Source organism: Suncus etruscus, chromosome 7 (genome assembly GCF_024139225.1).
Source record: "Suncus etruscus isolate mSunEtr1 chromosome 7, mSunEtr1.pri.cur, whole genome shotgun sequence".
Lineage (NCBI taxonomy): Eukaryota > Metazoa > Chordata > Mammalia > Eulipotyphla > Soricidae > Suncus > Suncus etruscus.
In genome coordinates, this window is record NC_064854.1 from 51,435,616 (window position 1) to 51,462,996 (window position 27,381).

General features: G+C 45.7%; 1 protein-coding gene across 1 annotated transcript in view; it reads right to left on the reverse strand.

Annotated features, from left to right (window-relative positions):
* Positions 1 to 4,846: 4,846 nt before the first annotated feature.
* PLA2G4A (phospholipase A2 group IVA) overlaps positions 4,847 to 27,381 on the reverse strand; it is a 109,478-nt gene continuing 86,943 nt past the window's right edge. The window contains exons 14-17 of the mRNA XM_049777570.1: positions 21,805 to 21,989; positions 11,941 to 12,136; positions 10,155 to 10,312; positions 4,847 to 4,983 (exon numbers count right to left, since the gene is read on the reverse strand). Coding sequence (XP_049633527.1) covers positions 4,852 to 4,983; positions 10,155 to 10,312; positions 11,941 to 12,136; positions 21,805 to 21,989 — 671 coding nt within the window. The 3' untranslated portion in view covers positions 4,847 to 4,851. The remainder of the gene's footprint in view (positions 4,984 to 10,154; positions 10,313 to 11,940; positions 12,137 to 21,804; positions 21,990 to 27,381) is intronic.

Sequence of the window (27,381 nt, forward strand, 5' to 3'; positions counted from 1 at the left end):
TTGCACCATATTCAGTTCAATCTTCTTTGCTTGCACATGGCTCTGACTTCAGTCTGCACACACCACTTGGCTCTACACCAGGGGTCTCAAACTCAATTTACCTGGGGGCCGCAGGAGGCAAAGTTGGGGTAAGGCAGGGACACATAAGGGATTTCACTTACCGAATATTCGCAATAAAAAATCGCATTAGTAAGAAAAAAATCGCAAAAAATCTCATTAAATATTTGCATACCCCAAATGGAACTGCTTGGGGTATGCGAATGTTTAATGCAATTTTTTTCTTACTAATGTGATTTTTATTCCGATTATTCGGTAAGCGAATACTCGCGAATATTGCGATATTTGAAGGCCGGCCGCGGGCCACAAAATGTTGTACGGAGGGCTGCAAATGGCCCGCGGGCCGCAAGTTTGAGACCCCTGCTCTATACTATTGTGGTCCTACTGCTGCATACATACCTTAGCAGTTGTTCTATCATCTACTATAGTCCTAACTGCCTGAAAAATCCATCTATGGCTCTACTACCTACTACAATCAAAGTACAGCATTCACAACTCACCAATGGTTTTAATAATTGCTAAAACCCAATATCTGCCTGCACACCCCAGTCATGACTACAAACACCAGCATCCAAAACCCATCATGACTATATTATCCACTATAGTCATAAATCTGTGTGTACACACCATTTTTTTGTTCTGTCCTAGCTATAGTCAACTTGTTGGCACAACAGACAGATCTTTGCATGTACACCCCAGCCCTGGCTACCATCTGCTAAATTCCAACAATGGCTGGTCATACCATTCATGGCTCTATAGCCTGCAACAGTCCAATGTCTGCCTGAACTTCCCGGACATGGCTCTATCACTGCTCTCTCCCCACTCATGTTTTTATCACTTGCTAGCCCAACCTCAGCTACCCCCCAGCCAGAGCACATTGACCACTACAACCTGATATCTGCCTACACACATCATTCATGGCTCAATACCTTGCTATAATTTAACTTCTGCCTTTACATCCTACCACGATTCTATGACCCGCTGCAGACAAACCACTGTCTGTACATTCCACTCACAGATCTTTGACTACTGTCAAATCAACCTACACTCTCCAGCCATGTCTCTCTCATCCCCTACAATTTGAACCCTACCTGTGCACACTGTTCATGACTTAACAATTTCAGTTGAACATCTGCCTAGTCAGAACAACCATTCTTCTGCCACCTACTACATAAAAGCACTGACTGCACATCCTACCCATTTCTGTCACATGATATAGTCAAATGTCTGCCTAAGTACCCATCCATGGCTTTATAATCTGTTACAGTCCAACCTCTGTAAGCATACTATAGCCATGGCTCTCTCACCCACTACAGTTAAACCTCTACATTCCCATCCCAGACATGTCTGTGCTACTTGTGATGGTCCAGGTTGTCTGCACACCCACCCATGGATCTGTCATCCACTAAGTCTTATCTCTTTCTTCACACCCAGCCATGTCTTTCACCCATTACTCGCCTTCTGCTTGCACATGAAGCCACACCCTGATCATCACCACTCTGACTTGATTATACACTACACATGACTCAATCACCTGGAATAGTCACCCCTTTCCTGTGCACCCCAGCCATGGTTGTATCATCTGCTATAGTCTGTTGTCTTTCTGCACACCCCATCATTCAATCATTCATACTGCCCAACATCTGCCTGCACACTGTTCATGACTCTATAACTTTCTCCAGTCTAACTTCTGCCTGTACACCTCACTTATCACCAGCTACAATCTGACCTTTGTCAGCACATCCTGCCATGACTCTCATAAGCTACAGTAAAACTAATGACCACACACAATTCATGGTTCTCTTACCCACTGTCAAAACTCTGCCTTACATCACACTCATGTCTCAATCACCTGCTATAGTCAACCTCTTCTTGCTGACTCTATGACCTACTAGAACCTGACCTCTTCCTCAATACCCGTCATGACTCTCATCCCACTACTACTTGACCTCTGCCTGTACACCACATCCCTGACTCTATCACTTGATACAGCCTGATTTTTTTCCTCACACCTTGTCATGACTCTCACTACAGTCCAACCTCTGCCTTCACATGGTTCTATTACCTGCTACTGCCTGACCTTTGACACATCAGCCCTTCTCTATTATCTGCAACAGTCTAGTCTTATATATACTCCCTACCATGGCATTACCACTGCCTACAGTTCAGCTTCTGCTGGAACATCACAACCATAGCTCCATTAACCACTACAGTTCAACCTTTGTCTGCACACACCACTTTTGGCTCTATAACCTGCTATGGTTTGACATCTTCCTGCACAACCTTGCAATGACTGTAACCTACCAAGTCAAATCTCTACCTACACAACCCAGTTGACTTTGTCACCTTCTGCAGTCCTATCATTCTACCCACTCTTCCTTGTGGTTCTTTCATCTGATACCTCTAACCTCTCTACATACTGATACCTTCATCACATACTATAATCAAACCCAAGCCATGTTTGTCCCTGCTACAGTCCAACTTTTTCCTGCATACCCCAGTCACTGCTCTATTATCTTCTACAGTCCAGCCTCTGCCTGCATACCCCATTCCTGGCTCTATCATCTCACACAGTCCAGCTTCTGCCTGAACACTATTTAGACCTCATGGAAGCCCTAGGATTGAAAAATGGGCTCAGAGTAAGTCCTGTCTTTGTTGTAGGCATGGTTGACCAGAATAGGAGGAACACCAGTCAGGCAGAGGGAATACCCAAGTACACTTGCTGGGTGTCCAGGACCCCCGATGGCAGCTCCTGTTCTAATGAATGAGCAAAGGTGCCAATATCAGGTCCAGCCTCACAGCACCCAGCAGTAAGCTGGCACATCTCCCTGCAGTAACAGGAACCCCAAATTGATAGTGAGAGTTTCTAGAAGCAAAGGGACCCGTTAAGGTTATGTTGCTGGGTACCATTCCCCATTCCCACTACCATGTTCCTGGGGCCTTGGCTGGCTCTGGGCTTTTCCCTTGGATAACTCACAGGTTTTGGAGCACGTTGGCTTGGAGAATGATTCCCACTATTTAGCAATGACTGGTTTTATGCTGCTTTGAGAGCATAGCCAGGGCTGCTCAGGGATCACTTCTGAAACTGTTCAAAAGACCATCCTGAGTGCCAGCGATCAACTCTGGGTCTGCTTCATATAGGGCAGGTGAATACCCTTCCTTCTATACTATGGCTCCAGCTTTTTTTTTCTTTTTAATGTCTTTTCAAAAATAAGGTCCATACACTGTACTTGGAGAAAATGTTCAAGGGCCCACATTGAGAGGAGAGGGCATTTAGCAGACATGCTCACTCTGAGAGGGCATTTTGTGATCTGGGCCTCATGTCTGCGAGGCCACACTCTCAACCAACTTTAAAAGCTTTTTGATTTAGAGGTCACATCCAGCTGTGTCAAGGGTCAGGGGATCATATGGTGCCAGGATAGAATCCAGGCCTTTTGAATACAAAGCATGTGAACCCTTCCCTTTGGGGCTAACTTGCAGGTGCCCCAGAAAACAAAGATATGCTTCCTTATTGTTATATTCCCTCCATGGGGGCTGAGTGAGTGAGTCTTCCATTGTCCTTTGAAGGCACCAGCATCAGACTTGAGGCTCTGAGGGAATCCCTCAGGACTCAGCATGGAACCTGTGGACCAAGGTGAGAAGCCACCATGTTGAGGAACGGCTTGGTCCTCTCATCCTTAAGTGTGCACCTGTAATCAAGGGGCAGTTGTCAGCTCACGTCTCACTACATTGGGCTTGAGGGAAGGTACCACAAATGTCCCAAGCTAAACCCCAGGGTTCTCACTCTGAGTTAGACTCTCATTGAGGTGTTGGGCTCATTCCATTTGAGGTTTCTTCCCCTTTCTCTTGGATCAAACCTGAGCCCCTTTTAGTCATGGCAGCACACCATATACTCCTCAGTGAGTGGGTTTTGCCTTTGCTAACCCATCTGATCTGGTGTTATTCTGACTATTACAGCTTGGGAGAACTCAGATGGTGGGGCTGAATGAATTGTGGTGTGTGTGTGTGTGTGTTGTATGGGTTGGGTTGTTGTATGGGTTGCCCATGCCCTGATGCCTCTTATGCCAATGGTGCAAAGTCTCGTAAAAGAAGTACCACGAATTCAGTTTGCTCATGTGAACCGCATAGAGCTGTCTTTACTTTATATATTTCTATGTGCACATATAAATAAAAAAATAGTGTTGTCTCAAGCATGAAAAAGTCTGGCCCATAAGTAACATTTACACATGATACAGTCTTAATGATCGTTATAGGAACTGTTAACCGGTCTAAAAAGAAACCACATTTTAAAAAAGAGATCATATAAAATACTTAGTAAGGAATATCTGGGAGAGAAAAGTATATGTCTCAAACTCCTGCCACAGGAAATATGTACTGATGAAAGATGCAGTCAAGTGTATTTTGATACAACCAACACCACTGGTCTGCCTCACCATGGAAGAGAAATGCTCTCAAAGGAACCTGCAACTCTGAGCTTCAGTCAGTCTGGTCAGTACTGGGGTAAGTACTGATATAGGGTACTGGGGTAATACTGATGTGGGTACTGGGGTGGGTATTAGTATAGGTATTGGGGTAAGTATGTCAGTGGATATGTGGGTGGGTAGTAGGATGAACATAAGGTGAGTATGAGGTGAATACTGGGATGGGTATGAAGGTGGGTTTTGGGTGGGTATAGGTAAGTACTGGAATGGATGCTGGAGTGAGTACTGGTGTCAGTGCTGTCCTTTCAAATCCAGTTGTCAAGGCATTTCGAGCTGCCCCATGTCCATGCCATCCCGCGGGGCCCAGTGTCGACTATGCGGAGGGTTTGCTCAGAGGCTCCTTGTTGAAGAACCTTCCAGCCTCCACACTGCTGAGGGAGACAGAGTACCGAGAGGGGTTCTGCCTTCTGTACGCGATGCTTTCAGCGATAGCACTCCGGATCACCTGCAGAGAGTGAGTACAAGATTGAGGGCTGCAGGAGCACTGTGAAAAAAACCAAGTATTTCCCCAATATCCCAGGTCTCTCTGTGTCACATGTGTGCAAGTGAAAGGTTCCACTTAGTAGAGTCTCATCCAGAAGTGTTTGGAGAACATTACAGAAAGTGCTGCCACCACAAAAAATACAATATGGCACCTGGTAAGGGGGTCACTATTCTCACACAATGTTTCAGCACAGCTGACACATGCCATTACTTACTCCAGAACTTTGTGTATGGTCAGTAAAGTGTAGAAATAGGATCCTCAGAGACTCTGACACCCCCTTAGCCTAAAGAGGTGGGGAGCAGTGCTAAAGAACTTCCCCCCTCCCAGCTTAACTGTCAGAAGCATGGACAGCTGCACCTGGAAAAGGGCACATTGGATTTCCCACACCCCATAGTCTGCCCATGTCCACGGACAGGGCAGGGAGGAAACAAGATGGGATGTGGCCCAGAAAGGATTAGATTTAAGTCATGTCCAGCAAACACTCAAATCAAGCACCAGTCTTACTCTGAGGAGCACTTTGCCAATGCTCAGTGGTGTTTGGGTTACTCCTGGCTGGGCTTTGAAAATCACTTCTGGCAAGCACAGGGGACCATAGGGAATTCTGGGGACCAAACCTAGTTCAGCAAGTCAAGCACCCTACCTTCTGTGCTATCACTTGGCCCCAGATTTTTTTTGACATTGATTTATTTATAATTCATGAACATCCAAAAGTCAGCCACAGAAATATTGTGGCCTGTGGACTTATCTAACTGGACCTTGATAGGTGTGGCTAGTCAACAGGCCATTACTACAAGATAAGATGAATACTTATTTAGGTTTATAACTAGAGAACGAAGGTCAGAGTGATAGCATAGTGGGTAGGATGTTTGCATTGCGCGTGGCCAACCCGGGTTTCACCCCTGCATTGCATTTAGTCCTTGAAGCACCACCAGAAATGACTCCTGAATGCAGAGCCAGGAGTTACCCTTGAGCACTGCTAAGTGTGACCCCCCAAACCTATATATACTAGGAAATGCAAATACAATGACTGCATTCTAACCAGCAGGTGGCAGTGGAATACTAGGGAAACTACTATTTTTTTTCAGGTTACTACAGAAAATACTCAACTGTGATGATATAAATAGAAGATGCTAAACCCAGGTCTACATCTGTTGCCAAGTCCAACTTTTCTGGCCTGATACAGGGTAAAACTAAAAGCAAAAGATCAAATTAAAATTTTCTTCTCAAGGGGCCAAAGTGATAGTCCTGAGCTATCAGGAATAAGCCCTGAGCATAACCAGGTGTGGCCCCAAAACAAACAAAAAAATTTCTTCTTAAATTAAAAAATGATGCATGATACCTGTTCCTGTCTGATTTTATGCTTCATCCCCCAGAATTCCTAGAGCTTCCAGATCCTTCAACAGTGTGACCCTGCCACCCTATGACTAGAGAAACAACACTGGAAGACACATCCAAGGGGAAGTTGGTTTTGAGATGGAGATGATAAGCAACCTGCTGGCTAGTGCTGAGTTTCCACATGCGAAAATGAGAGAACCAAAAATGACATTTATAGAGAAAAAGATGAAGCCCCAATCTACAGAGATCACAACTTTGGTTAGTGTTTCTGTCCCAGCAGAACAATGGGTTACAAAGTAGGGGCCTTCCTAGTGTTGTAGATTTTTCATTCCCACTTAGAACAGGGAAGAGTACTAATAAAAACTGATAAAATGATGGGGCTGGAATGACAGTACAGTGAGGAGGGCGCTTGCCCTGCACACAGTTGAACTGGATTCGATCCCTAGTGTCCCATATGATCCCCTGAACACAACTAGGGCTAGGAGTGATTCCTGAGCACAGAACCAGAAGTAACCTGTGAGGGTTACACAGTGTAAACATAGTGAGTACCTGTATGTGTGGCCCAAAAGCACAACAAACAACTTGATAAAATGAAAGAACACAGAGTACTTCCTGGAGCCTGACTGAACAGGAAAAAGGCCAGTTCTGGGACAAAGGATGAGGGGAGAGGCAGGATGGGGCGGGAGACCCCACACACAAGGACAGTCTTACAAAGAGGCAGTGGGGAAACTCTTGGATTGTGGGAAGTGAAGGTGTGCTTGTGGGAAAGCAGAAAGCAAGCAGATGGAGAGACAGTAAGGGAGGACACTGGCTTTGTACACAACTGACCTAGGTTAATCCCAGGCAACTCAGATGGTCCCCCAAGCCCTCCAGGAGAATGATCAAGGCGCACAGAGCCAGGAGTCAGCCCCCAGCACTGTCAGGTGTGGCTAAAGGGCTGAGAAAACTCATTAGGAGACATCACTGGCATCTGCTGGGCAAACCCACATCCTGACACTAGCTGGTTCTCAGGATGCACCTCATGGATGAATAAGAAGAAGGAGGATTGCTTGGTGCCCTCCTTGGAATCCACAAGGAGAAAAGTTGAGTAGGTCTGGGGTGTCTGTGCACTGACCTATCTGTCAGTCTCTGACTTCAAAGAATCGTGTCAGTGAGGGCCAGAGAGGAAGCACAGGGCTCAGGCGTGTGTGCGCAGGCCTGGAGTAGTAGTGCTTGAAAAACATCTAAATTTGTCTCTCCAAGCAGAAGGCACTGAAGAGAGACTGTTTTCACCACATCTGCCTCTCACGTTCTCTTTGCTCAGAGAGTGGCAGCTCAGGATCTGACTTATCCCCCTCTGCTGGATGCTGTGAGCTCATGAGGGCTCCCCACTGCCAGTGACGAAGTAGCGTGTGAAAAGAGATCAGAAGCCCAAGGTCAGCAGTGTCCGGAAACTCTCTTTTTATAATATTTCTCAGAGCCACACAGACCATGGTAGAGCAAAGACCTCTAAAGACCTTGGAGCATGGCCACTGCAAACCCTAATGCCAGGGGAGTAGAGCCAGGCAGCTGCTCTAGGGAACAAAAGCTGCAAAGGGAAAGGGCAGAGGTGGGTCAGACTCCAGCCCTGTGAGCTGAAGAAGGGGCTTTGCTGGGCCACCACTGAGAGCACAAGCTCAAAATGACCCTGCAGGAGGCTGCAGGCCAGCCCATAGTCTAAGAGGGTAGAGTTAGTGCTCATGGCTGTCAGCACTAACCTCCCCATTGTCAGCACCAAGCCCATAACTGGTCCCACCTACCAGCCATGTTGTCCTTGGGGACTTCAAAAGCGATTAGTGTCTGCCCTGGGCAAGTGACTCTCCAGTGACAAGCCAAGGAATGCCATCACTGTGGGACTCTCCTTTGCTGTCCCTTAGCAAGATCCATTACCCTTCCTAGCACAGGAAAGGGGAGGGAGCTGGAGGGTGGGGGTCTACAGTTGCACCCAGGGAGAACAAACACCGACCCAAACTCACAGATTGACACCCAGACACGGACAACACACCCAGACGTGTACACACACACACAGATAAAAAGCACACAGACACATGCAGACAATAGACATACACTCAATTACAGAACATAAAGAGAAGCAGAGACACACAGAAACACACACCCATTCCGACAGCCACATTCACAACTCCCCGTACACTTACAGACACTCACATAACCACTCACACATAACTGACTTACACATGCAGAGCTCAATGGCACACTCACAAAACACTCCCTTCCACACATACTCACATTCAGACACTCCTCACTCACCCCCAAAGACCACAGCCCAGGCCAAACCCTTCCAGACCAAGCCTCTTCCCTGCCCCAAATCTTCAGTGACACTTTGGTGGTGGCTGCCTGCAGGTCTGTGGGTAACAGACTGCTTTCCAGTTGCTTTAAAATACACCTATTTATGGGGCTTACTATCAGTAACTGCTCTCTATACCAGTTTTATGCACCTCTACAAATTATGTACCCCTGATGTATAACATTTTACATATAAAAAGGGCTTATGAGTGAAAAAGTTTAAAAATTCCTCGTTAATGTAAACTGCCACTCAGAATTAAATCCCAACAAAGACTGACAAGAAAGTATTTGAGAGCTGCAGGAATAGAGCTTATTGGGGAAAAATGCATTTGGGTACAAATTAATAAACTTCTTATAGGGGCTAGAGAGATAGCACAGTGGTACGGCATTTGCCTTGTTCAGGGCCATCCTAGGAGTACCTGGATTCGATTCCCAGCATCCCTATATGTGGTCCCACGAGCCTACCAGGAGCAATTTCTGAGCACAGAGCCAGGTGTGGCCCCAAAACAAAAACAAAAACCAAACAAACAAAACAAGAAAACTTATGATGTAACCATTACAGGCACACACTAATCCCTACCAATTTCAAGCCAATCCAGACAAAACAGACAATGAGGCTTTGTGATCTTGACACACTAAACCCTCCTCCTTGTCCTAGAGAGACAGGCTGAGCACTCTCCATTTTTTCCTTTCCTTCTGAACCTTTTTTTCTCTGAATATAAAAAACCAGTAGCACTGAACTTAGGCTTTCCAAGTGACAAAACTTTTTGACAAACATTGATGTGCAGTGGCAAGCCAGCAAGATCCCCAGCACACAGCGGAGTTTCTGGTTCAAGAGGGGAGAATTTCCAGAACCTCAGCAGCAGAGTTGGCAGTGCCAAGAATAAAAGGAATGATCAACACCGAGATGACTTGTTGATAATCGAGTTTCTTTTTTTCTTTTCTTTTCTTTTTTTTTGGTTTGTTTTTGGGCCACGCCCAGCAGTGCTCAGGGGTTCCTCCTGGCTCTATACTCAGAAATCGCTCCTGGCAGGCTTGGGGGACCATATGGGATGCTGGGATTCAAACCACTGTCCTACTGCATGCAAGGCAAATGCCTTACCTCCATGCTATCTCTCCGGCCCCCTGTATAAATCCTTTTAATCACTTTTCTTTCCAAAGTGAAATGTGCTCTGTCAATATGGAAACGTGGATTTCTTTTGTTTATATTGGGGTCACACCTACCAATGCTCACTGGTCACTCCGGCTCTACACTCAGAGATCACTCCTGGTGGTGCTCAAAGGATCATATAGGAGGCTGGGGAATGAACCCAAGTCAGCCATGTGCTAAGCAATCCCCACCCCCCCCCCCAGCCCCCAGTGCTCTCTCTCTGGCCCCAATGAAGACGTGGATCTTATTTGTGAATTTTACATGGTTGTTTTGTGTCCAACTCCATGACAGTGCAACAGTGCCAAGGACTGCAGGAGATACTCACATCAATGTTGTTGAGGGTATTGAAGTGCATCAGATCATGTAGTCTTTTGAAAGCCTGATTTGGATACTGGAAGTTGAAAGTTGAAAATGGAGATTCCAGGTCATCGAAAATATCAAAATCTGCTATTTCTTTCTCTTCCTGGGTTTCTCTGGGAACACCTATAATATCAGAAGGCTGAGATGGGGTAATTTGGAAAAGGACAAAGTCTTTCTACAAAGAGCAAAGTCTCTCTACTACACTCGGCACACAGCTAACCACACAAATTGGTGGGCCTCGTCAGAGCTGTGTGTTTGCATGTTCCATGGCCCCTCATCATGAATCCCTCATGAACCCTGTGCTTGGTGCATGAGGACATGGTCACTCCCCATTTCCTAGTGGTTCCCTCAAGTACCTTTTAAAGGTAGAGGCTGCTTTGCTCCCCAAAAGCAGGGCTGGTTCCATGTGCCACTCCAAACTCTTAGAGAGATGATGTCAGGCTCTCCTGGCACTCTGCCTCATGGTGGGGTGCAGGGTGACCTGGGCCAGCTCTTTGTTTTTAATTTTTCTTTTTTTTTTTGTTTATGGGCCACACCTGGTGGCACTCAGGGGTTACTCCTAGCTCTGCACTCAAAAATTGCTCCTGGCAGGCTTGGGGAACCATATTGGGATGTTGGGGGTTGAACCCGGATCCGTTCTGGGTAGTCTGCATGCAAGGCAAGCGCCCTACTGCTCCCCCCACCCCATTCCTCTCTGCTATACTTGAGCCCTCTTCCCAGATTGTATCCAGGCAACCCACACCAATATTCTACCTCCTTGCCTCACTGGCCCAGGTGTCTAAGGTTATCAGTAAACAGGCCCTCCTGGACAGAAAGTGACAGAACATTCTCTGGGTTCCATCAGCTGCACTCACTGGACAGAATGCATGGGATGAGCCTGCCCTTCCTCCTCTTGGGTTAGGGTCAACTCAAAGCACCACACTGGCAAGCCCTTTTCCTGCCTCTCTCTGCTTTCTAGAACCATGCTTCCTTTTCAGGGAATTTCCCTCTCAAATTCATTGGTGCATTTTTCTTGTCTGTCTTATATCAACTACATCTTCTTTGCACCATAACAGAGGTTAAGAACTGTCAGCACTTTTTGAACTCAGGTCCCCCAAGTGGGCAGCTGCAATGGGGAGGGCCATTGCTTCCTATTTGTTCACTAAAAGATAGATCTCTGAGGGCATGCTGAGTATTTTCCCTGAGGAAAAGAGAGTATACCAGACTCCGTGGGGTGCCTACTTGATGCTCAGCTTCTACCAGGCCAAAGGAGATCATCATGCTGTGCCTTAAGCTTGAACACGGCAACCTAAAATCATGAGCCATGTGGTGTTGCCAGACTGCATTAATCTGACCATCAGCTGAAGCTGCCAGAATCTCAAACACTAAACATATTGAAAATGTATGTTTGTGGGTGGAGGTATGCATCCTAGGCCCACAAATGAAGCTTGTGCTCTTCTGCTGAGCCACGTCTCAGCCCCCCACATATTTTTTTAAATGTTTGTGTGGAAATGAGGCCTCTCTCCCACGATCAGTACACAAAATTCCAACAGCCCTCATGACACTCATCTCAACACAGGAAACTCCAGGCATTTTTCTGTGTTGTAGGAGAGTAAGGGGCTGCAGGGTGAGAAAGAGGGAGAGGCCAAGGGACTAAGGGGAGGAGGGGGTATCCAGGGAGGGGGGCCTTGCTGGTGCATGGGCTGCCAGGGCCACCCCAATGACGCACACTCCCTCACCTTTTATATCCCAGCACCCCACGCTGCACCTACCTGGAGCTTTGTACTTCCTGAAGTTGATGTTGGCTAGAACAAAGTGGATGATGGTGGGGCAGTCTGTGTCCATGTCGCAGTTCTTAGGTTTGAAGACATAGCACTCCTTCAGCCCTTCCCGATCAAACACATTAGGGTCGATCTTTGGAAAGGGAAGCTTGTTCATTTTAGCCCACTTTTCTGCAAGGAGAAGTTCCTGTGCAAGAGAAAGAAAGATGCATGGGAGGGCCCGGAGAGATAGCACAGCGCCGTTTGCCTTGCAAGCAGCCGATCCAGGACCAAAGGTGGTTGGTTCGAATCCCGGTGTCCCATATGGTCCCCCGTGCCTGCCAGGAGCTATTTCTGAGCAGACAGCCAGGAGTAACCCCTGAGCACCGCCAGGTGTGACCCAAAAACCAAAAAAAAAAAAAAAAAAAAAAAAAAGAAAGATGCATGGGGAAGCTAGTCTTTCTTCTTCCTGTGGGACTGGCCACCACTCGATAATTTGGAACTAGCACGATTCTTGCTACCAACAACCCAAGAAGCCAGAGAGATAGTGCAGTGAGGAGGGCACCAGCCTTGCACGCAGCCAACCTGGATTTGATCCCCGGCACCCCATATGGGCCCTCTAAGGGGCACCAGGAGTGCCTCTAAGCACAGCTGGATATGAAACTCTCGTCCCCCTTCCCCACCTCAGGAAAATAAAATACAACAATGACCCTGTTGGACAAAATCGGTCTTCAAAATATACAAAAGCCAACAAATTCATCACAGTACACTTGGCCAGAGTCAAGATCATTGAAGGAGCCGGGGAGAGAAAACAGTAGGTAGAGGCTTGCCTTGCATGCAGCTGACACATGCTGAATGCAGATCCAGAAGTAAGCCCTGAGCACCACTGGGTGTGACCCCAAAAAACACATCCCACTAAAAAAAGGGGGTTGGAATGACAGTATAGCATGGTAGGCGCTTGCCTTGCATGTGACAAACCTGGGTATGATCCCTGGCATTCCATATGGTCCCTAGCCACATCAGAGTAACTCCTGAGTGCAGTCAGGAGTAAACACTGAGTATTGTCAGGTGTGCCCCCCCCAAATTTGGTTAATCAAGTTGCTAGAATGGAATAAAACTACTTCTCTATTGATTTTCAGGCCCTTGTAACTATTGGAGCTAACAAAGTGGAGTGAGTTTATGGGAATATTTTTTTTTACCATATTTACTCTACAAAGCTAATTAAATATTATGCATTTCATAATGCAAAGTTCTTTGACTTTTGGGGTTCCAGCATCTGGTCAGTCTGTGTCTAAGAGTGCAGTCAGCAGGCATGGCAAGCTCACTTGTCAATCTCTGGACTCTGTCAGTGGAGTGAGGGAGAAGATCCAGGACAGACCGATGGATATTGGTCCCAGCTTGGCCACACAGCACTGAGCACAAGCACAGATGCAGTGAGGAAGCCTAAAGGTACAGCAAGATAACAGCTGGAGAGCTGGCTTGTCTCCAGACACTCAGGAGCAGGCTGAGGCACACAGACATCACAGAAGCACAAACTCCAGCCTGAGGACCTATAACTTGCAAACCCTGGGTGTAAACAACAGCTACCCTCTCACAAGGCAGTGCTCAGAAGAGGGAACGCAGTGTCTGCTGCTTTTTGTGCAGTAGCTGGCCTCAGGCACACAGAATTCATGAGGGTTCCAACTCCCCAAAAATGACCGGAAACTTTCCCCATGATGTCCAGAGCTGACAAATGCCAATGTGTCACCTTGGCATATGCAGCCACAGTGAGGGGAGGGGCATGCATCTCAGGAGATTTAGCAGAACCTTCTAGAATAGACTGCCCAGAACAGTTCTCTACTCAAATAATGTTCTCATCAGAGATCTCCTGAGGGGTGAGGGGAGCCAGCAGAGACAATTTCAGCTGATGAAACCATCCTTCCTCTCATGAACTCTATATCTCTCCTCACGCCATTACACTCCTACCCCTGATTTTGTGGACTTAACTGTGGAATCATGAACCTGAAAACTATCCACGTATATGTGATTTATCTTTGCTCTTTAAGCATCTGTACGGAATTAATGTCTCTGCTTGTTTAGTCTGAGAAGGGCCCAGGTGGGCGAAGGGTCGTTTCTCTGCACCCCAATATGCGCTGTCCAAAAGTCTGCAGGGGAGAATGTGTTCAGAATGAAAGAGGAAGAAAGAAGAGACAGAGAGGGTGGGAATGGGAAATGCTGGTGAAGATGACTTGCACAGGGCTGAACTATCCTGTCACCTATCACCACACTGATGGGCTCTCAGGAACCATGGCCTGAGTTCTGAGCATGGAGCAGGAGACACAAAATCAAGGATGTTTGCTGTTAAGATTTTTAGCCAGGAGTGAAAACTAGTGGAAACAAAAACATTTCAGGTGTAAAGAGACAAATGTTATTAAAAAAGTATTTAAAAAAAAAAAAGGGGGTTTATTCTTGGGGCTGGAGCCATAGTACAGCAGGGAGGTCGCTCACCTTGAATGTGGCTGATCTGGGTTCTATCCTTGGCGTGCCATAGGGTCCCCTAAATACCACCAGGAGTGATGCCTGAGTGCAGAGCCAGGAGTCATCCCAAAGCTCTGCTATGAATTGCCCCAACCAAAGTAGTTATTTTCCATAAGTTATTATTAACAAAGTAGTTTTTTTCCCCATAAGTTCTGTAGTACAGCTAGAGGGCTAATGAATTTATTCAATGATCTTTATGGAGTATCAGATAGAGACTGTTTTTAAACCCCCGTAGGTTAGAAAGAGCATTGCAAGGGGGCAGGTGGAGGTACAGGTGGCTGTTTTCCTGCCTCAGTTGAATGGCTCATTCAGACATAGAGCTTGGAGCTCTAGTTCAGGTTTTTAGGGCAAGTCACTATGAAAAATTACACCCATGTAGCCCTAATGCTCCTGCTCCCTGAAACAAGAGCAAACCCCTTTCTGTCTCCGCAACTCAGAGGCTGCAGACATTCAGATAACAGCTGGGAGAAGTGACAGGCTGCTAGGTGACCTGCTCCTGCTACTCTACTATTATGGGGGCAAGTGGTTGGCACTGGAGGGGATGATGCTAAGTGACTAAGGGAGGGAGAGATAGTTATGGGATGGTCTCTCACTCTGAGAAGCATGAATCATTGTGCTAAGAATGAGCCCAACACAATGAAACTTAGTCACTGGCTGAGGACTGTGGTGGTGACAGGAAGGAGAATGAAGGAATGGGGGGATGCAATGGGGTCTTCTTGGTGGTGGTGGTGGAGTTGAAAACTAGGGGGTGCAGGTGGTGGCCAGGACACACATGGAGATGTGTGAAGCTAAACCCTTAAAGTTGCATAATTGTAAGCTAGTGATAAGTCAATGAAAAAGGACTACTACCTTCCTCCACACTGTCATAAAGATGAAATAAAATTTTTTCAGAGTTCTGTGAGGCAGAAACTAATATTAGTATAGCTGGGAAGGAGCTTGTCCTTGCAATGTAGCTGACCAGGGTTCAAACCTGGTGTCCCAAACCATCCCTGAACACAGAGCTAGGAGTAAGCCTTGAGCACCTTTTAAAAAGGGGCTGGAGTGATAGCACAATGGGTAGGGCACTTGCCTTGCATACAGACAACCTGGGTTCCTGTTTGGTTCCCCAAGCCTGCCAGGAGTAGTTTCTGAGTGCAGAGCCAGGAGTAACTCCTGAGAGCTGCTGTGTGTGACCCCCGCCCTCTAAATTTTTTTAAGTAAAATAAAAATTTGGTAATTTAGATTTAAGAAAAATATTACTTTAAAATATAGCATTTAAAAAAAGAAAAAAAATATAGCATTTTAGGACCAGAGCTATATCATAGAGTTTAAGGTGCTTGATTTCATCTGGGTAACCCCAATTCATACCTGAACCAGGGGTAGCACCGGAACATGGTTGGGTGTGGCCCAACTCCTTTACATAAAATGAAACAAAATAGTACGTTAAACTTACATAAAATGACAGTCTTCGGGGCTGGAGAGATAGCACAGCGGTAGGGCATTTGCCTTGCATGAGGCAGACCCAAGAGGGTCCTGGTTTCAATTCCCGGCAACCATATGGTCCCTCAACCTGCCAGGGGCGATTTCTGAGTGCAAAGCCAGGAGCAACCCTTGAGCGCTGCTGGGTGTGGCCCAGAAAGAAATCAATGAATTAATAAATAAAGTTTAAAGATATATTTAAAAAGACTGTCTTCATTAAAACCTGTTATTGGATGCCTCTGGTGCTGACTTTTCACTATATCAACCCTCTTTTACAAGGACACGTCTGAAAAAATAAAGCATTTAATTTAGAATCAATACTTGCTCATCATGAGCCAGCACTAAATATATATACTTCTTTTTCACTGGAAACCCTAAATCTCTATGATAAACTGCTTTGGCAGGCAAAAAGAATTTTACCACTCATTCATTTTTCCTTGCTGGGTAGCCAGATTATTCAGTGATTTCTTGGCAGCGTTGTTCATAACCATTTACTCAAGATTATTCAACACCAAAAAAAGCAAAAAGAAAAGTTCAGGCTCTGGACTAACAGTGTGGAAAGAAAAGGAAGGAGTTTCCTAAAGCCTCAATGATGATGATGACTCGGGTGCCTGGCGGGGCGCACACTGTGGGGGTGGGGGTGGAGTGACCAGGAAACAACCAGGTAGAGGCCCTGCTATTTTTACTCAGCTGTGACATGGACTCAAGGAGCCACAGAAACTTTCTCTTTCCCCCTGCAATCCGGATGTGGAAAAGATGAAGAGCTGCTGATGACAGGGTAGAAAACGCACGTCCTGTTTGATGTCTCCTCAGTCCAGACAGAAGCCAAAGAGACAGCCAAGTGTGGGTGTTAGGAGTGTAGGAGGGAGTGGTGGGGGACCCCCCCCCCTCCAGACAAACCACAGTCCCAGGCTCCTGGGCAGTGCTCCATGTGGGCCTGCTGGTCCCTCCCAAGCATCTCATATTCACAAAGAAGTTTATGGTGCAAAATCTCAGCCCTCCCCTGGATGCTTTTCTATAGAATATCTTGGGGTGGAGGCTCCACAATATTTGGAACCCTTTTCTTTTATTTGCATATTGAAAAAATAAAAGTCTGGGGCCAGAGAGATAGCATGGATATAGTGCATTTGCCTTGCATGCAGAAGGATGGTGGTTCGAATCCCGGTATCCCATATAGTCCCCTGGGCCTGCCAAGAACGATTTCTGAGCATAGAGCCAGGAGTAATCCCTGAGTGCTGCTGGGCATGACCCCCCAAAAAATTGTATTTATGGGATTGAAATAGAATTTTAACCTTGAGTGAAATAGTGCAAGTCTACAAAACTAATTTAAATAAAGGACTTCTGGGGCTGGAGAGAGGGCAATCATGTTCAATCCCTGGCATCCCATATGCCCCCCTGAGGACTGCCAGAGTGATTCCTGAGTGCAGAGCCAGAGGTAAGTCCCGAGGATCACTGAGTGTGGTGTCCCCCCCAAACCCCCTCAAAAGACTTCTATCTTTGTGAAATGGGATCATTTCACAATTTTTTTCCTTTTTTTTTTGGGCCACACCCGGCGGTGCTCAGGGGTTACTCCTGGCTGTCTGCTCAGAAATAGCTCCTGGCAGGCATGGGGGACCACATGGGACACCGGGATTCGAACCAACCACCCTAGGTCCCAGATCGGCCGCTTGCAAGGCAAACACCGCTGTGCTATCTCTCCGGGCCCCATTTCACATTTTCTTGCCTCTCTTCATCACTGCCTTCTCTCCTTTCTCCTTTCTCTGCATCTTTCCTCCTGAAGTAGTTAAGAGAATGAGTCCATTGTCCCACTTCTAGTCAATAAGCACTTAAAAGGGGCAATGAAAACTGTGATTTATTTTAACTATAAGAAAACATAACAAAGGCCAGAGAGATAGCACAGTGGTAGGGCATTTGCCTTGCAGTGGCCGACCCGGTAGGGACCTAGTTCCATTCCCTGCATCCCATATGATTTTCCAGCCTGCCTGAGTGCTGCTAGGTGTAGCCCAGAAACCAATCAATCAATCGTTTTTTAAAAAAAGAAAACATAACTAACATAATTTATAACACTTAAAATTTAGTCAGGTGAAGGAAAGAAAATGCCCAGGAGTGATCTCTGAATATGCTTTTGTCCTAAAACATGAACACTCTTTCCTCAATGTGATTTGCTTAATTTACACATTTGAGCCTGGAGGTCCTATATTGTTTCCATGATCAACTTGAGGAACAAATTCTCATTGATAAACTAGGTTGGCACAGATTGTCTTAAATTACTAAATGGTTACCAACAACAAAAATTGGTGAAATGTAACACCAAGATACTTTTAATGTCATTTAGAACCATGAAAATCTGTATCTGGCCTAATAAACACACACACACACACACACACACACACACACACACGCTGCGAGTTAGAAACTGTGGTTCTCATTCTCAAAAGTCCTGCTCCCCATCCACCCATCTCTTAGACACAGCCTATGAAAGGTTCAGATTATCCACAATTCTGAAGTAGAATGGATAGTTCAAAGTGTTCACCCAGACTTTATTACACTGTTTTATTACTAAGGACATGTCAGCCTTAAAAATAGAAAACTACCAGCTAATCTCTCAAACCAAGTTTTGTTTTCATGTATTCAATAACGACGTGGCAGTGAATGTGGGTTCCATATCAGTTTTAGGTTTTGTTTTGCCTTTTATTTTTGAGGACTCACCTGGCAGTGCTCAGGGATCATGCAGGGCAAGCATCCTCCCTGCTGTCCCATTGCTCCAGCCCCTCCTATCAATCTTTATGTTTGATACTTTCGTGGGGACTATACCCAGCTGGGCAGGGGCACCAGGGTTCACTTGCACAGTGATCAGCCTGGCAATGAGGCCCTGAGAGCTCAGTGCTTGGGCGCCACCAGATGGTGACTGTAGGGGGACCACTTGGGGCAGGGCTCAAACCCAGGGGTCTCACACATGCCCCCCCGGGGCACCAAAGCCAGTGTCTTCTATCAATATGGTGGGAAGATGGTTTGGTCACACCTGGATCAAGAGACTGTGGACAGACACAGTAAGACACTAATTGTCTTATAGAAAGACAAAATCATGCAATTTGCCCACTATGTAAACGAGACTGGAGAGGATCGGTGCTGAATGAAGTTAGTAAGGAGAGACAGACAGATAGTCACCTTGCATATGGACACAAAGGGACACCGTAAGGGAATAACTGACAAATAGCCAAAAGCGACAGAACTTCTGGTCTGTAGAATTATACTACAGAGTTCACTGTGGAGGAAGGGACAGACTGAGGGGGAGTGAAGGAGGAGGTCTGAGACACAGGGTGGAGGAGGACAGACCCTCTGCTAGAGGCCATGGTGTTGGGAACACATAAAACCCTATCAGTCACAGGATTGCCAGTCACCATGACTAAAAATATTCTTAAAAAAAGAGATCAGTGTCTGAAGAAAGGATAGACACAGGCTGAAATGAGTATATGTGGTACTTAGAACAACTGCATGAGGAAAAGGTGTGCGTGGTGCAAGTGGAGATGCTCAAATTGCCCTTGGTCCCACAATATGGGGAGGAGGAAAGAAATAAAGCAGGTGGAGAAAGATTGGTGAGAAGTAATGGGGGGCAGGGGCCAAGGGGATTCAGGGCCATCGCTGGAGCTAAGGAAGGACAGAGCTAAATATCTAAAGCACAGTATCAACAACCCCGAAATCATGAGACTCATATGTGAACACTGCACTTAAACACCGGTGGAGGAATGTCTAAAACTCAACTATGAATAAATTTGTAAAATGAGAGAATGAGAGAGCGAGAGAGTGAGAGAAAACAAGAGAGCAAGTGAGAGAGAGCGAGAGGGAACATGCATGCGTGGGAGAGAGGAGCACTTGCCTTGCTTCAATTCACGCTGACTTGGCTTCAATTCCCAGCACCACATGTGGTCCGCTGAGCATCGCCTGGAATAACTCCTGAACAGTCAGGGAGGACCCGAGCAATGCCAGGTATGGCTACAAACATCCCACCACAAAAAATGAAAGCAAAGCAAAGTGACATCACCTCAGTGTTCACACACACACCACACACAAGGAGGAAAGATTCTAAATAAAAATACTGACAAACCAACAGCTAATGCCTATGAGTTTGCACAGAAGCACTTGAAGTATAGACCAAATTTCCACATTTTATACTGTGATTTAAATCATAGCATATATGTTCTTTATCTTCTTCATGAAAAACAATAAATCTGGGGCCGGAGAGATAGCACAGAGGTAAGGCGTTTGCCTTAGGCGCAGAAGGATGGTGGTTCAAACCCCGGCATCCTATATGGTTCCCCAGCCTGCCAGGAGCGATTTCTGAGCATGGAGCCAGGAGTAATCCCTGAGCACTGCGGGGTGTGACCCAAGGGAAAAAAAAAAAAAAGAAAAAACAATGAATCAATGTGCATTTTAAAACTACAATGAAGCACCAAAATTCTTTTCAGATTTTTCTAGAACCTCCTAGCAACAGCTTGTGAGGGGTTAGACTTTGGCCCATGTCTGTTAGGATGATTCTGTCATTTTCCACTACCCTGGCCAAAGAACAATGCTCACACCTTTGAGGCACCCACTGACTGCCCTGGGTTTACGGCACTGGTATGGCCTCAAGGAGACGGCCCTCTCCCCCCCCACCAAATGCTAGTACTCCAGAAACTCCTCTTGGCTTTCAGCTTTTGTCTGGCTTTCTCCTACTCATCCTGTTTCCCACTGTCAGGTGAATCATCCTAAAATTCCAATTTTGTGAAGTCATCTATCTGCTGGAAAGGGCCCCATTGAGAATCTATTTCCAGTTCTTCCAGCCTTCCCAAGAGGTCCTGTTAATTAGAAGGTCCTGCAGCCCACTGGATTAGATTCCTCTGGTTAACGCGCTCACTGCTAAACTCTATGCTGATCCCAGCCTGTGAGTTTATCTCAGTCCATCCCGGGGCACCGAACCAGTCTCACACTTGCTCTCTTGAACACAACCTGCCTTTATAAAATAAAACAAATTATATTAGCTTTATAATTTCCTTTCAAGGTGCTCTTGAGAATACAAATATTTCTCCCCCTAATAAAAATGTCATGGAGATCAAGCACCATATTTTTGCAAGAAAATGAATAAATGAAAAGAGCAAACTTCAGATCTCTAAGACAACCCTGAGATTCAACCCTAGCAGACAGCATGCACGAAAAAATGTCTTACTTGCTGTACTATCGCTAGCCCCTGTCTCTGCTTTCTTTTCTTTTCTTCTTTTTTTTTTTTTTGTGGTTTTTGGGTCACACCCGGTAGTGCTCAGGGGTTACTCCTGGCTCCAGGCTCAGAAATTGCTCCTGGCAGGCACGGGGGACCATATGGGATGCCGGGATTCGAACTGATGACCTCCTGCATGAAAGGCAAACGCCTTACCTCCATGCTATCTCTCCGGCCCCTGTCTCTGTTTTCTTAACCACAGTCCTTGTGGCCGGATTTGCTCTCCCAGCCCTACTAAACCTGCTCTTGTCCAGGTCACCCTGGATTCCCTGTGTGCCTTGACCTATCTCCAGACACTCCCCGCTCTTGGGCCCCATCACTGTTGTGGCACCTTTATCACTCGGCTTCTCTCTTCTCTGGGTCTTCTGCCTCATGCAGGGCTTTAGGCTCTTTCTCTGATATGCCCCTGACTCCCCAACCTCTCTTGCCTCCTGAATAGCATTCACAGGGAATCTTCTTGGCACTGTTTGGAAGACACCGAAGAGATGTGTGTGCATAGGTGGTCATTCAAGTTAATGATCCACAGGGGATGATGGAAGCACATCTGTGTTCACAGGAACACAGGAGAATAGGCTCGAGGGAGAAGATTATGGGGCCCAGGATTCAAAGTCACCCTGCAGGTTAAGTGGTGGCAGGTGGGCTACCCTCACCTTGAATGGAGGGCTGGAGTCACTGGGCCTGGCTGAGAAGTCGAAGGAAATGATGAGATCCACGCCACGCTGAGGCCGCAGGATCAAGGGGTAGGGCAGGTTGAACGTGAGGCCGCTGTCCACCACGTGGATCTTCTTACTTTTCACATCCAGAGGCTCGTAGATCTGCTCAAATTCGTCAGGGTCTTCAAAGTGGAAATGGAAAAAGGGGGAGAACAAGGTGATGAGCAAGACAGAGGATTCGCAGTGTACATGGTTGACACATGAAGTTACACAGGGTGAAGCCAAGTGTGTGAGCCTGGTGAAGCAGAAGCCTCATGGCCTAATCCCAAGGGATTGGAGAGACCCGGGTCTGAGAGCAAATGTCAACACAGGAAATAATCCACACAAATCTGAAGGGGATGGTACAGGTCCAGGAAAATTCCACCACAAGCTTTCTGTTGCTAACACTAAGGCCAGAAGGCAGATAGCTAGGTTGTGGAAAACTAAACCTGCAAGCAGTTTTCCACTGAGACCCGGGGTCTCTATTGGGGAGCGAAAGACCACACCCTGAAGTGGAGCAAGGAAGGCTAAGGAACCAATCCAAAAGGTGCTTCAATCCAGTAAGTGATTAGCACCAGCAAAGAAGAATTATCTTGAAGAGAATGAAAACCAGTTATTCCACCTGGCTGCTACAACTGGCAGCGCACACTGTCCCTGAGCCTTCATGTCAACTTATTGTTCTATTGCTCTGGCCAAGTCACAGGGACTTTTAAGCTCCAGTATTTTCCCCTGAAAGGAAATTAGAGAGAGCTCCCACAAATGTTTTTACTTCATGACCCACCAAGTAGACCCAGACCAGACTATTTATCTTAGACTATTGGGCCTGCTTCTTCTCCTCATGAAAATGAGAAATCGCTTTAGTTTTTCAGAACTTGAGATAATGGTTGAGAGAAACATCATTATACAGATCCAAGCCCAGATCTTTCACAGAGCTGAACACCCTGATTCAATTTTCTGGATAAATTGACAGGAAGTTTTATTTGTTTGTTTGGTTTTTGGAACCTCACTTGGTGGTACTCAGGAATCACTCCTGATGGTGTTCAGGGAACAATCTGAGATTGGACCTGGGTTTGGCCAACTTCAAGGTAAACACCCTCCCTGATGTCCTACAGCTCTGCCCCCATGACAGGAAGTCTTAACTGTGTTGCAAGGAAGATACTTTGCAAAATATGAGCAGGCATTTTATGCACAAAATCCACATTTAATAGGTTTGGAGAAATGTTAAGCAGATTCAGGTTATAACCAATTATGCTGTTTTTCTTATTCTCCTCACCAGAACTTGGCCCAATAACAACAGACTGGGATGATGGTGAGGCTATCCCAAGTAGTGTTTTAGGGTCTGGGAGCTCTTCCTGTAGACATTCAGCCACCTGGGTCAGGGGCTCAATGTTAGGGCCTCCAGAGACCATATGGTTCTGGAGATTGAACCCTATTTTGCCATATGCAAGCATGTATTTAACTGTTATGATAGATCTCCAACCCCCATAGCACTTTTTAAAGAAGGAGCTAGTTAATCCTCATTTTAATGTTATTATACAATTATTAGGAAGATGAAGTAGCTAGATAATGACTTAATATTGTTCAACAGAAAAGCAGCCTAGATGGGATTCAACTGTCTGTCATGCTCACCAGATCACTGGTGAACAAGGGGGTGGAACTGTGTTTCCTAACTTTTGAACTTGAGCCCGAAGTACCGTTAACATCTGCCAAAAGGTCAAATGTGCCAAATTCCACAATGAAGAGGGCCCTAGGTCCAAAGCAATAGTATTGAGGAGAGGGCACTTGCCTTGCAAGCCTGAAGCTAATCTGTGTTCAATCCCCAGCACTCCATATGGTTCTTCAATCCTGCCAGGGGTGGACCCCCCACCCCCCACCAAAATAAAGAGAAGAACACTCTTCATCTCCCAACTTCGAGCATACAAGGGTACGCACCTTGCCCATCAGCATGACAGCTTTAGGCATATTCTATAAATAACATATCTATAAATAACTGAGTAACCTTTCCACAAGGCAGTACAGTTATGGGGTTTGTGAAGACTGTTTTGTAAATATCTCACACAGATTCCATTTTCAATGTACAATAGTATAAATATTTGGACATTTGTGTCTTGTACTCTGGCCTGAATTAAGCTAGGTCTTAATTTCTTATTCCAGATGGGGTTCATTACAGAAGATATCATCAATGCAAAAGTAAACAGGAAAAGAAGCCACATGACTAAAAGTCTTTTCGGGTATGCAAGGATTTAAAAATAGAGAAATATGGGTAACTTCACGATCTAATTGTGTTTATTGTCAGCAGATACAGTAGGCTAAAAACCAGGGCTTCCAGGGCCCATATGGTGCTGGGGGTTGAACTTGATTTGGCCACATGCAAACATTTTTCTCATTTTAGTTTGATCTGGTTCTAAGATACTTTCTATATTATCATTAAATTAAGCCAAAATGTAAGATTTCCCTAACATAATAACAAGATCAGAGAAATGTCTCTATTTGGTCTGGAAAATAAAAAAATAACAAAAAATAATCTTAAAATAAATATTTAATGAGAATATTTAATTGCTTTATTTAAGCACTGTGGTTACAAAATTGTTCATTGTTGGGCTTCAGTCATACAGTGTACCTTTCCCACTATCAATGTTTCCTGTTTCCCTCCCACCTCGACCTGTTTCTTAGGGAAGGCAAATAAGAGTATTTTTTGGGGGAGTTCAGGCAGCGCTCAGGGGTTACTCCTGGTTCTACAGGAAATCGCTCCTGGCTCAGGGACCATATGAGATGCCGAGATTTGAACCACTGACCTTCTGCATGCAAAGCAAATGCTTTACCTCCATGCTAACCTCTCTGGCCCCTAAGACAAATGTCTTTTTTTTTGGGAGGGGGGTCACACCCAGCAGCACTCAGGGGTTATTCCTGGCTCTATGCTCAGAAATCGCTCCTGGCAGGCTGGGGGACCATATGGGATGCCGCGATTTGAACCACTGACCTTCTGCATGCAAGGAAAACACCTTACTTCTATGCTATCTCTCCAACCCCGCAAATGATAGTATTTTAACCACATAAGAAATTAGATTTTTGGGCCCGGAGAGATAGCACAGCAGCGTTTGCCTTGCAAGGAGCCGATTCAGGACCAAAGGTGGTTGGTTCGAATCCCGGTGTCCCATATGGTCCCCCGTGCCTGCCAGGAGCTATTTCTGAGCAGACAGCCAGAGTAACCCCTGAGCACTGCCGGGTGTGGCCCAAAAACCAAAAAAAAAAAAAAAAAAAAAAAAAAAAAGAAAAGAAAAAAAAAAAGAAAAAGAAATTAGATTTTAAGTGAAGACTTCAGGAACCAAGAGATCCCAGTGAATTAATAAGCCTTTTAATTTTTCATTCCATACACCAAGGTTTTAAACTTTGGAAACCAGAGAAAAAAGAGGGAATGTCTTGAAAAGGGCCTATCTCACAAATCACAGGAAATCCAGAATATTCTGTGGAATACACAGTCCTTGTAAGTGTCACTGACCAGGGACCAAGGAGCGCACTTTGTCAGAAAGCCAGCTCTGAGCTTCTCATTTTGATGAAAATTCATACCCCATATGTGTTTTCCAACTGGAGAAATATAATGAGCAGAATCAATTTGTAATGAGATAGTAAGCCATGAACTTTAAAATACTTTCCAAGTAGCACTACCACTGAAAAAAAAGTTTAGGTGAAAACATTTAAAAATGCCTTGAAGCATTGGTGACCATACCTGGTGACCCAAATTAAAGTCCCAGGATCACATAGTCCTGGGGGCCCCAAACACCAGAGCTCCAAGTCTGAGCACTAACTTTCAAACCTGTACTGCCCTGGGTCCTGCAAGTATGATCAGGCATGGCCTCTCAAAGAAATTTCCAAATATCTCAACAAAAGAATGATTTAGCTATGTAAATCTATAGAAATCATAGCCAACATTTCTATTTTCTCCTGTGATTTTATGAAAATGGTTCACATTCTTGTTTCTAAAGTACAGAATAAGCAGAGAAGGTATTTTTTATAAAAAAAAAAAAGTTGGAAGGGCTGGAGTATTCAATAGTATAGCAGGAAAGGAATCTGCCTGATTGAATCTGTGGCCAATCTGGGTTCAATCCCAAATAGTCCATTGAGTATCACCAGGAGTGATCCCTGAGACCCAGTTCCTAAGGTTATCAGCTTAATACAATAAAAAAAATGCAGGCTGTTTAATTTAACTAGAATTTCAGATAAAAAGCAAATATACTTGTCAGGTCCAAGTATGTCAAAGATTTTAAGAGCCACACTTTCATGTGTTATCTATTATTGGAAGTTCCAACTGAGCAATCCAGACTTTACCAATCAACCATGACATCTCTGAAGCCATATGAGATATCACAAAAATCTCAAGAGGTTGTTAAAACTTTGAAGTGCAGAATGCATGCCTGCCCAGGACATTTATCCCATCAAGATTGCAAAGTACAGCAGCTACATATTGTGTACAACAAAGGAATCACCCGTTTTCACACCAAGAACACGAGGTTTACTAAGAAGAGAAGACTTCTGAGACAGAGGCTACAGCCTGTTTGACACAATTTTAAATGAAGCTCAAATTTTAGAAGAAGAGGATAATTCACTCATCTCCCTTATCTATAAAGTAAAATTATTTTCTTTTTTTTTTTTTGGGCCACACCCGTTTGACGCTCAGGGGTTACTCCTGGCTATGTGCTCAGAAATCGCCCCTGGCTTGGGGGGACCATATGGGATGCCAGGGGATCGAACCGCGGTCCTTCCTTGGCTAGCGCTTGCAAGGCAGACACCTTACCTCCAGCGCCACCTACCTGGCCCCTAAAATTATTTTCTTTAAAAAAGCTGTTGAGGAGCCAGAGCAATAGCACAGCATAGGGTGTTTGCCTAGCAAACTTCCAACGCAGGACCAATCCAGGAGTGACTAAAATGACCAGGAGTAACCCCAGAGTGCCTTGAAGCAACAACAAAAATACAGAAGCCTATGGGGCCGGAACGGTAGTGCAAATGGTAAGGTGTCTGCCTTGCCCGAGCTAGCCTAGGACGAACCACGGTTGGATCCTCTGGTGTCTTTTATGGTCCCCCAAGCCAGGAGCAATTTCTAAGCGCATAGCCAAGAGTAACCCCTGAGTGTCACTGGGTGTGGCCCAAAGAACCAAAAAAAATACAGAAGCCTTGGGGGGGGGGGGAGAGACAGAGGGAGAGAGACAGAGAGGAGAGAGAGACAGACAGAGAGAGAGAGAGAGAGACAGAGAGGTGAGAGAGACAGAGAGACAGAGAGAAAGAGAAAGACAGAGAGACAGAGAGAGAGAGAAAGAGAGGAGAGAAAGAGAGAGAGAAGAGTTCAGTTCCTCTTAGAAATAGAGAAAATGATTGGAGGTCCCCCCCAAATAAAAAATAGGGCTGGTGCAATAGCACAATGGATAGGGCATTTGCCTTGCAAGTGGCTAACCCAGTTTGATCCCCGGGATTCTATATGATCCTTCGCGTCTACTAGGAGTGATTTCTGAGAGCCAGAAGTAACCCCTGAGCACTGCCAGG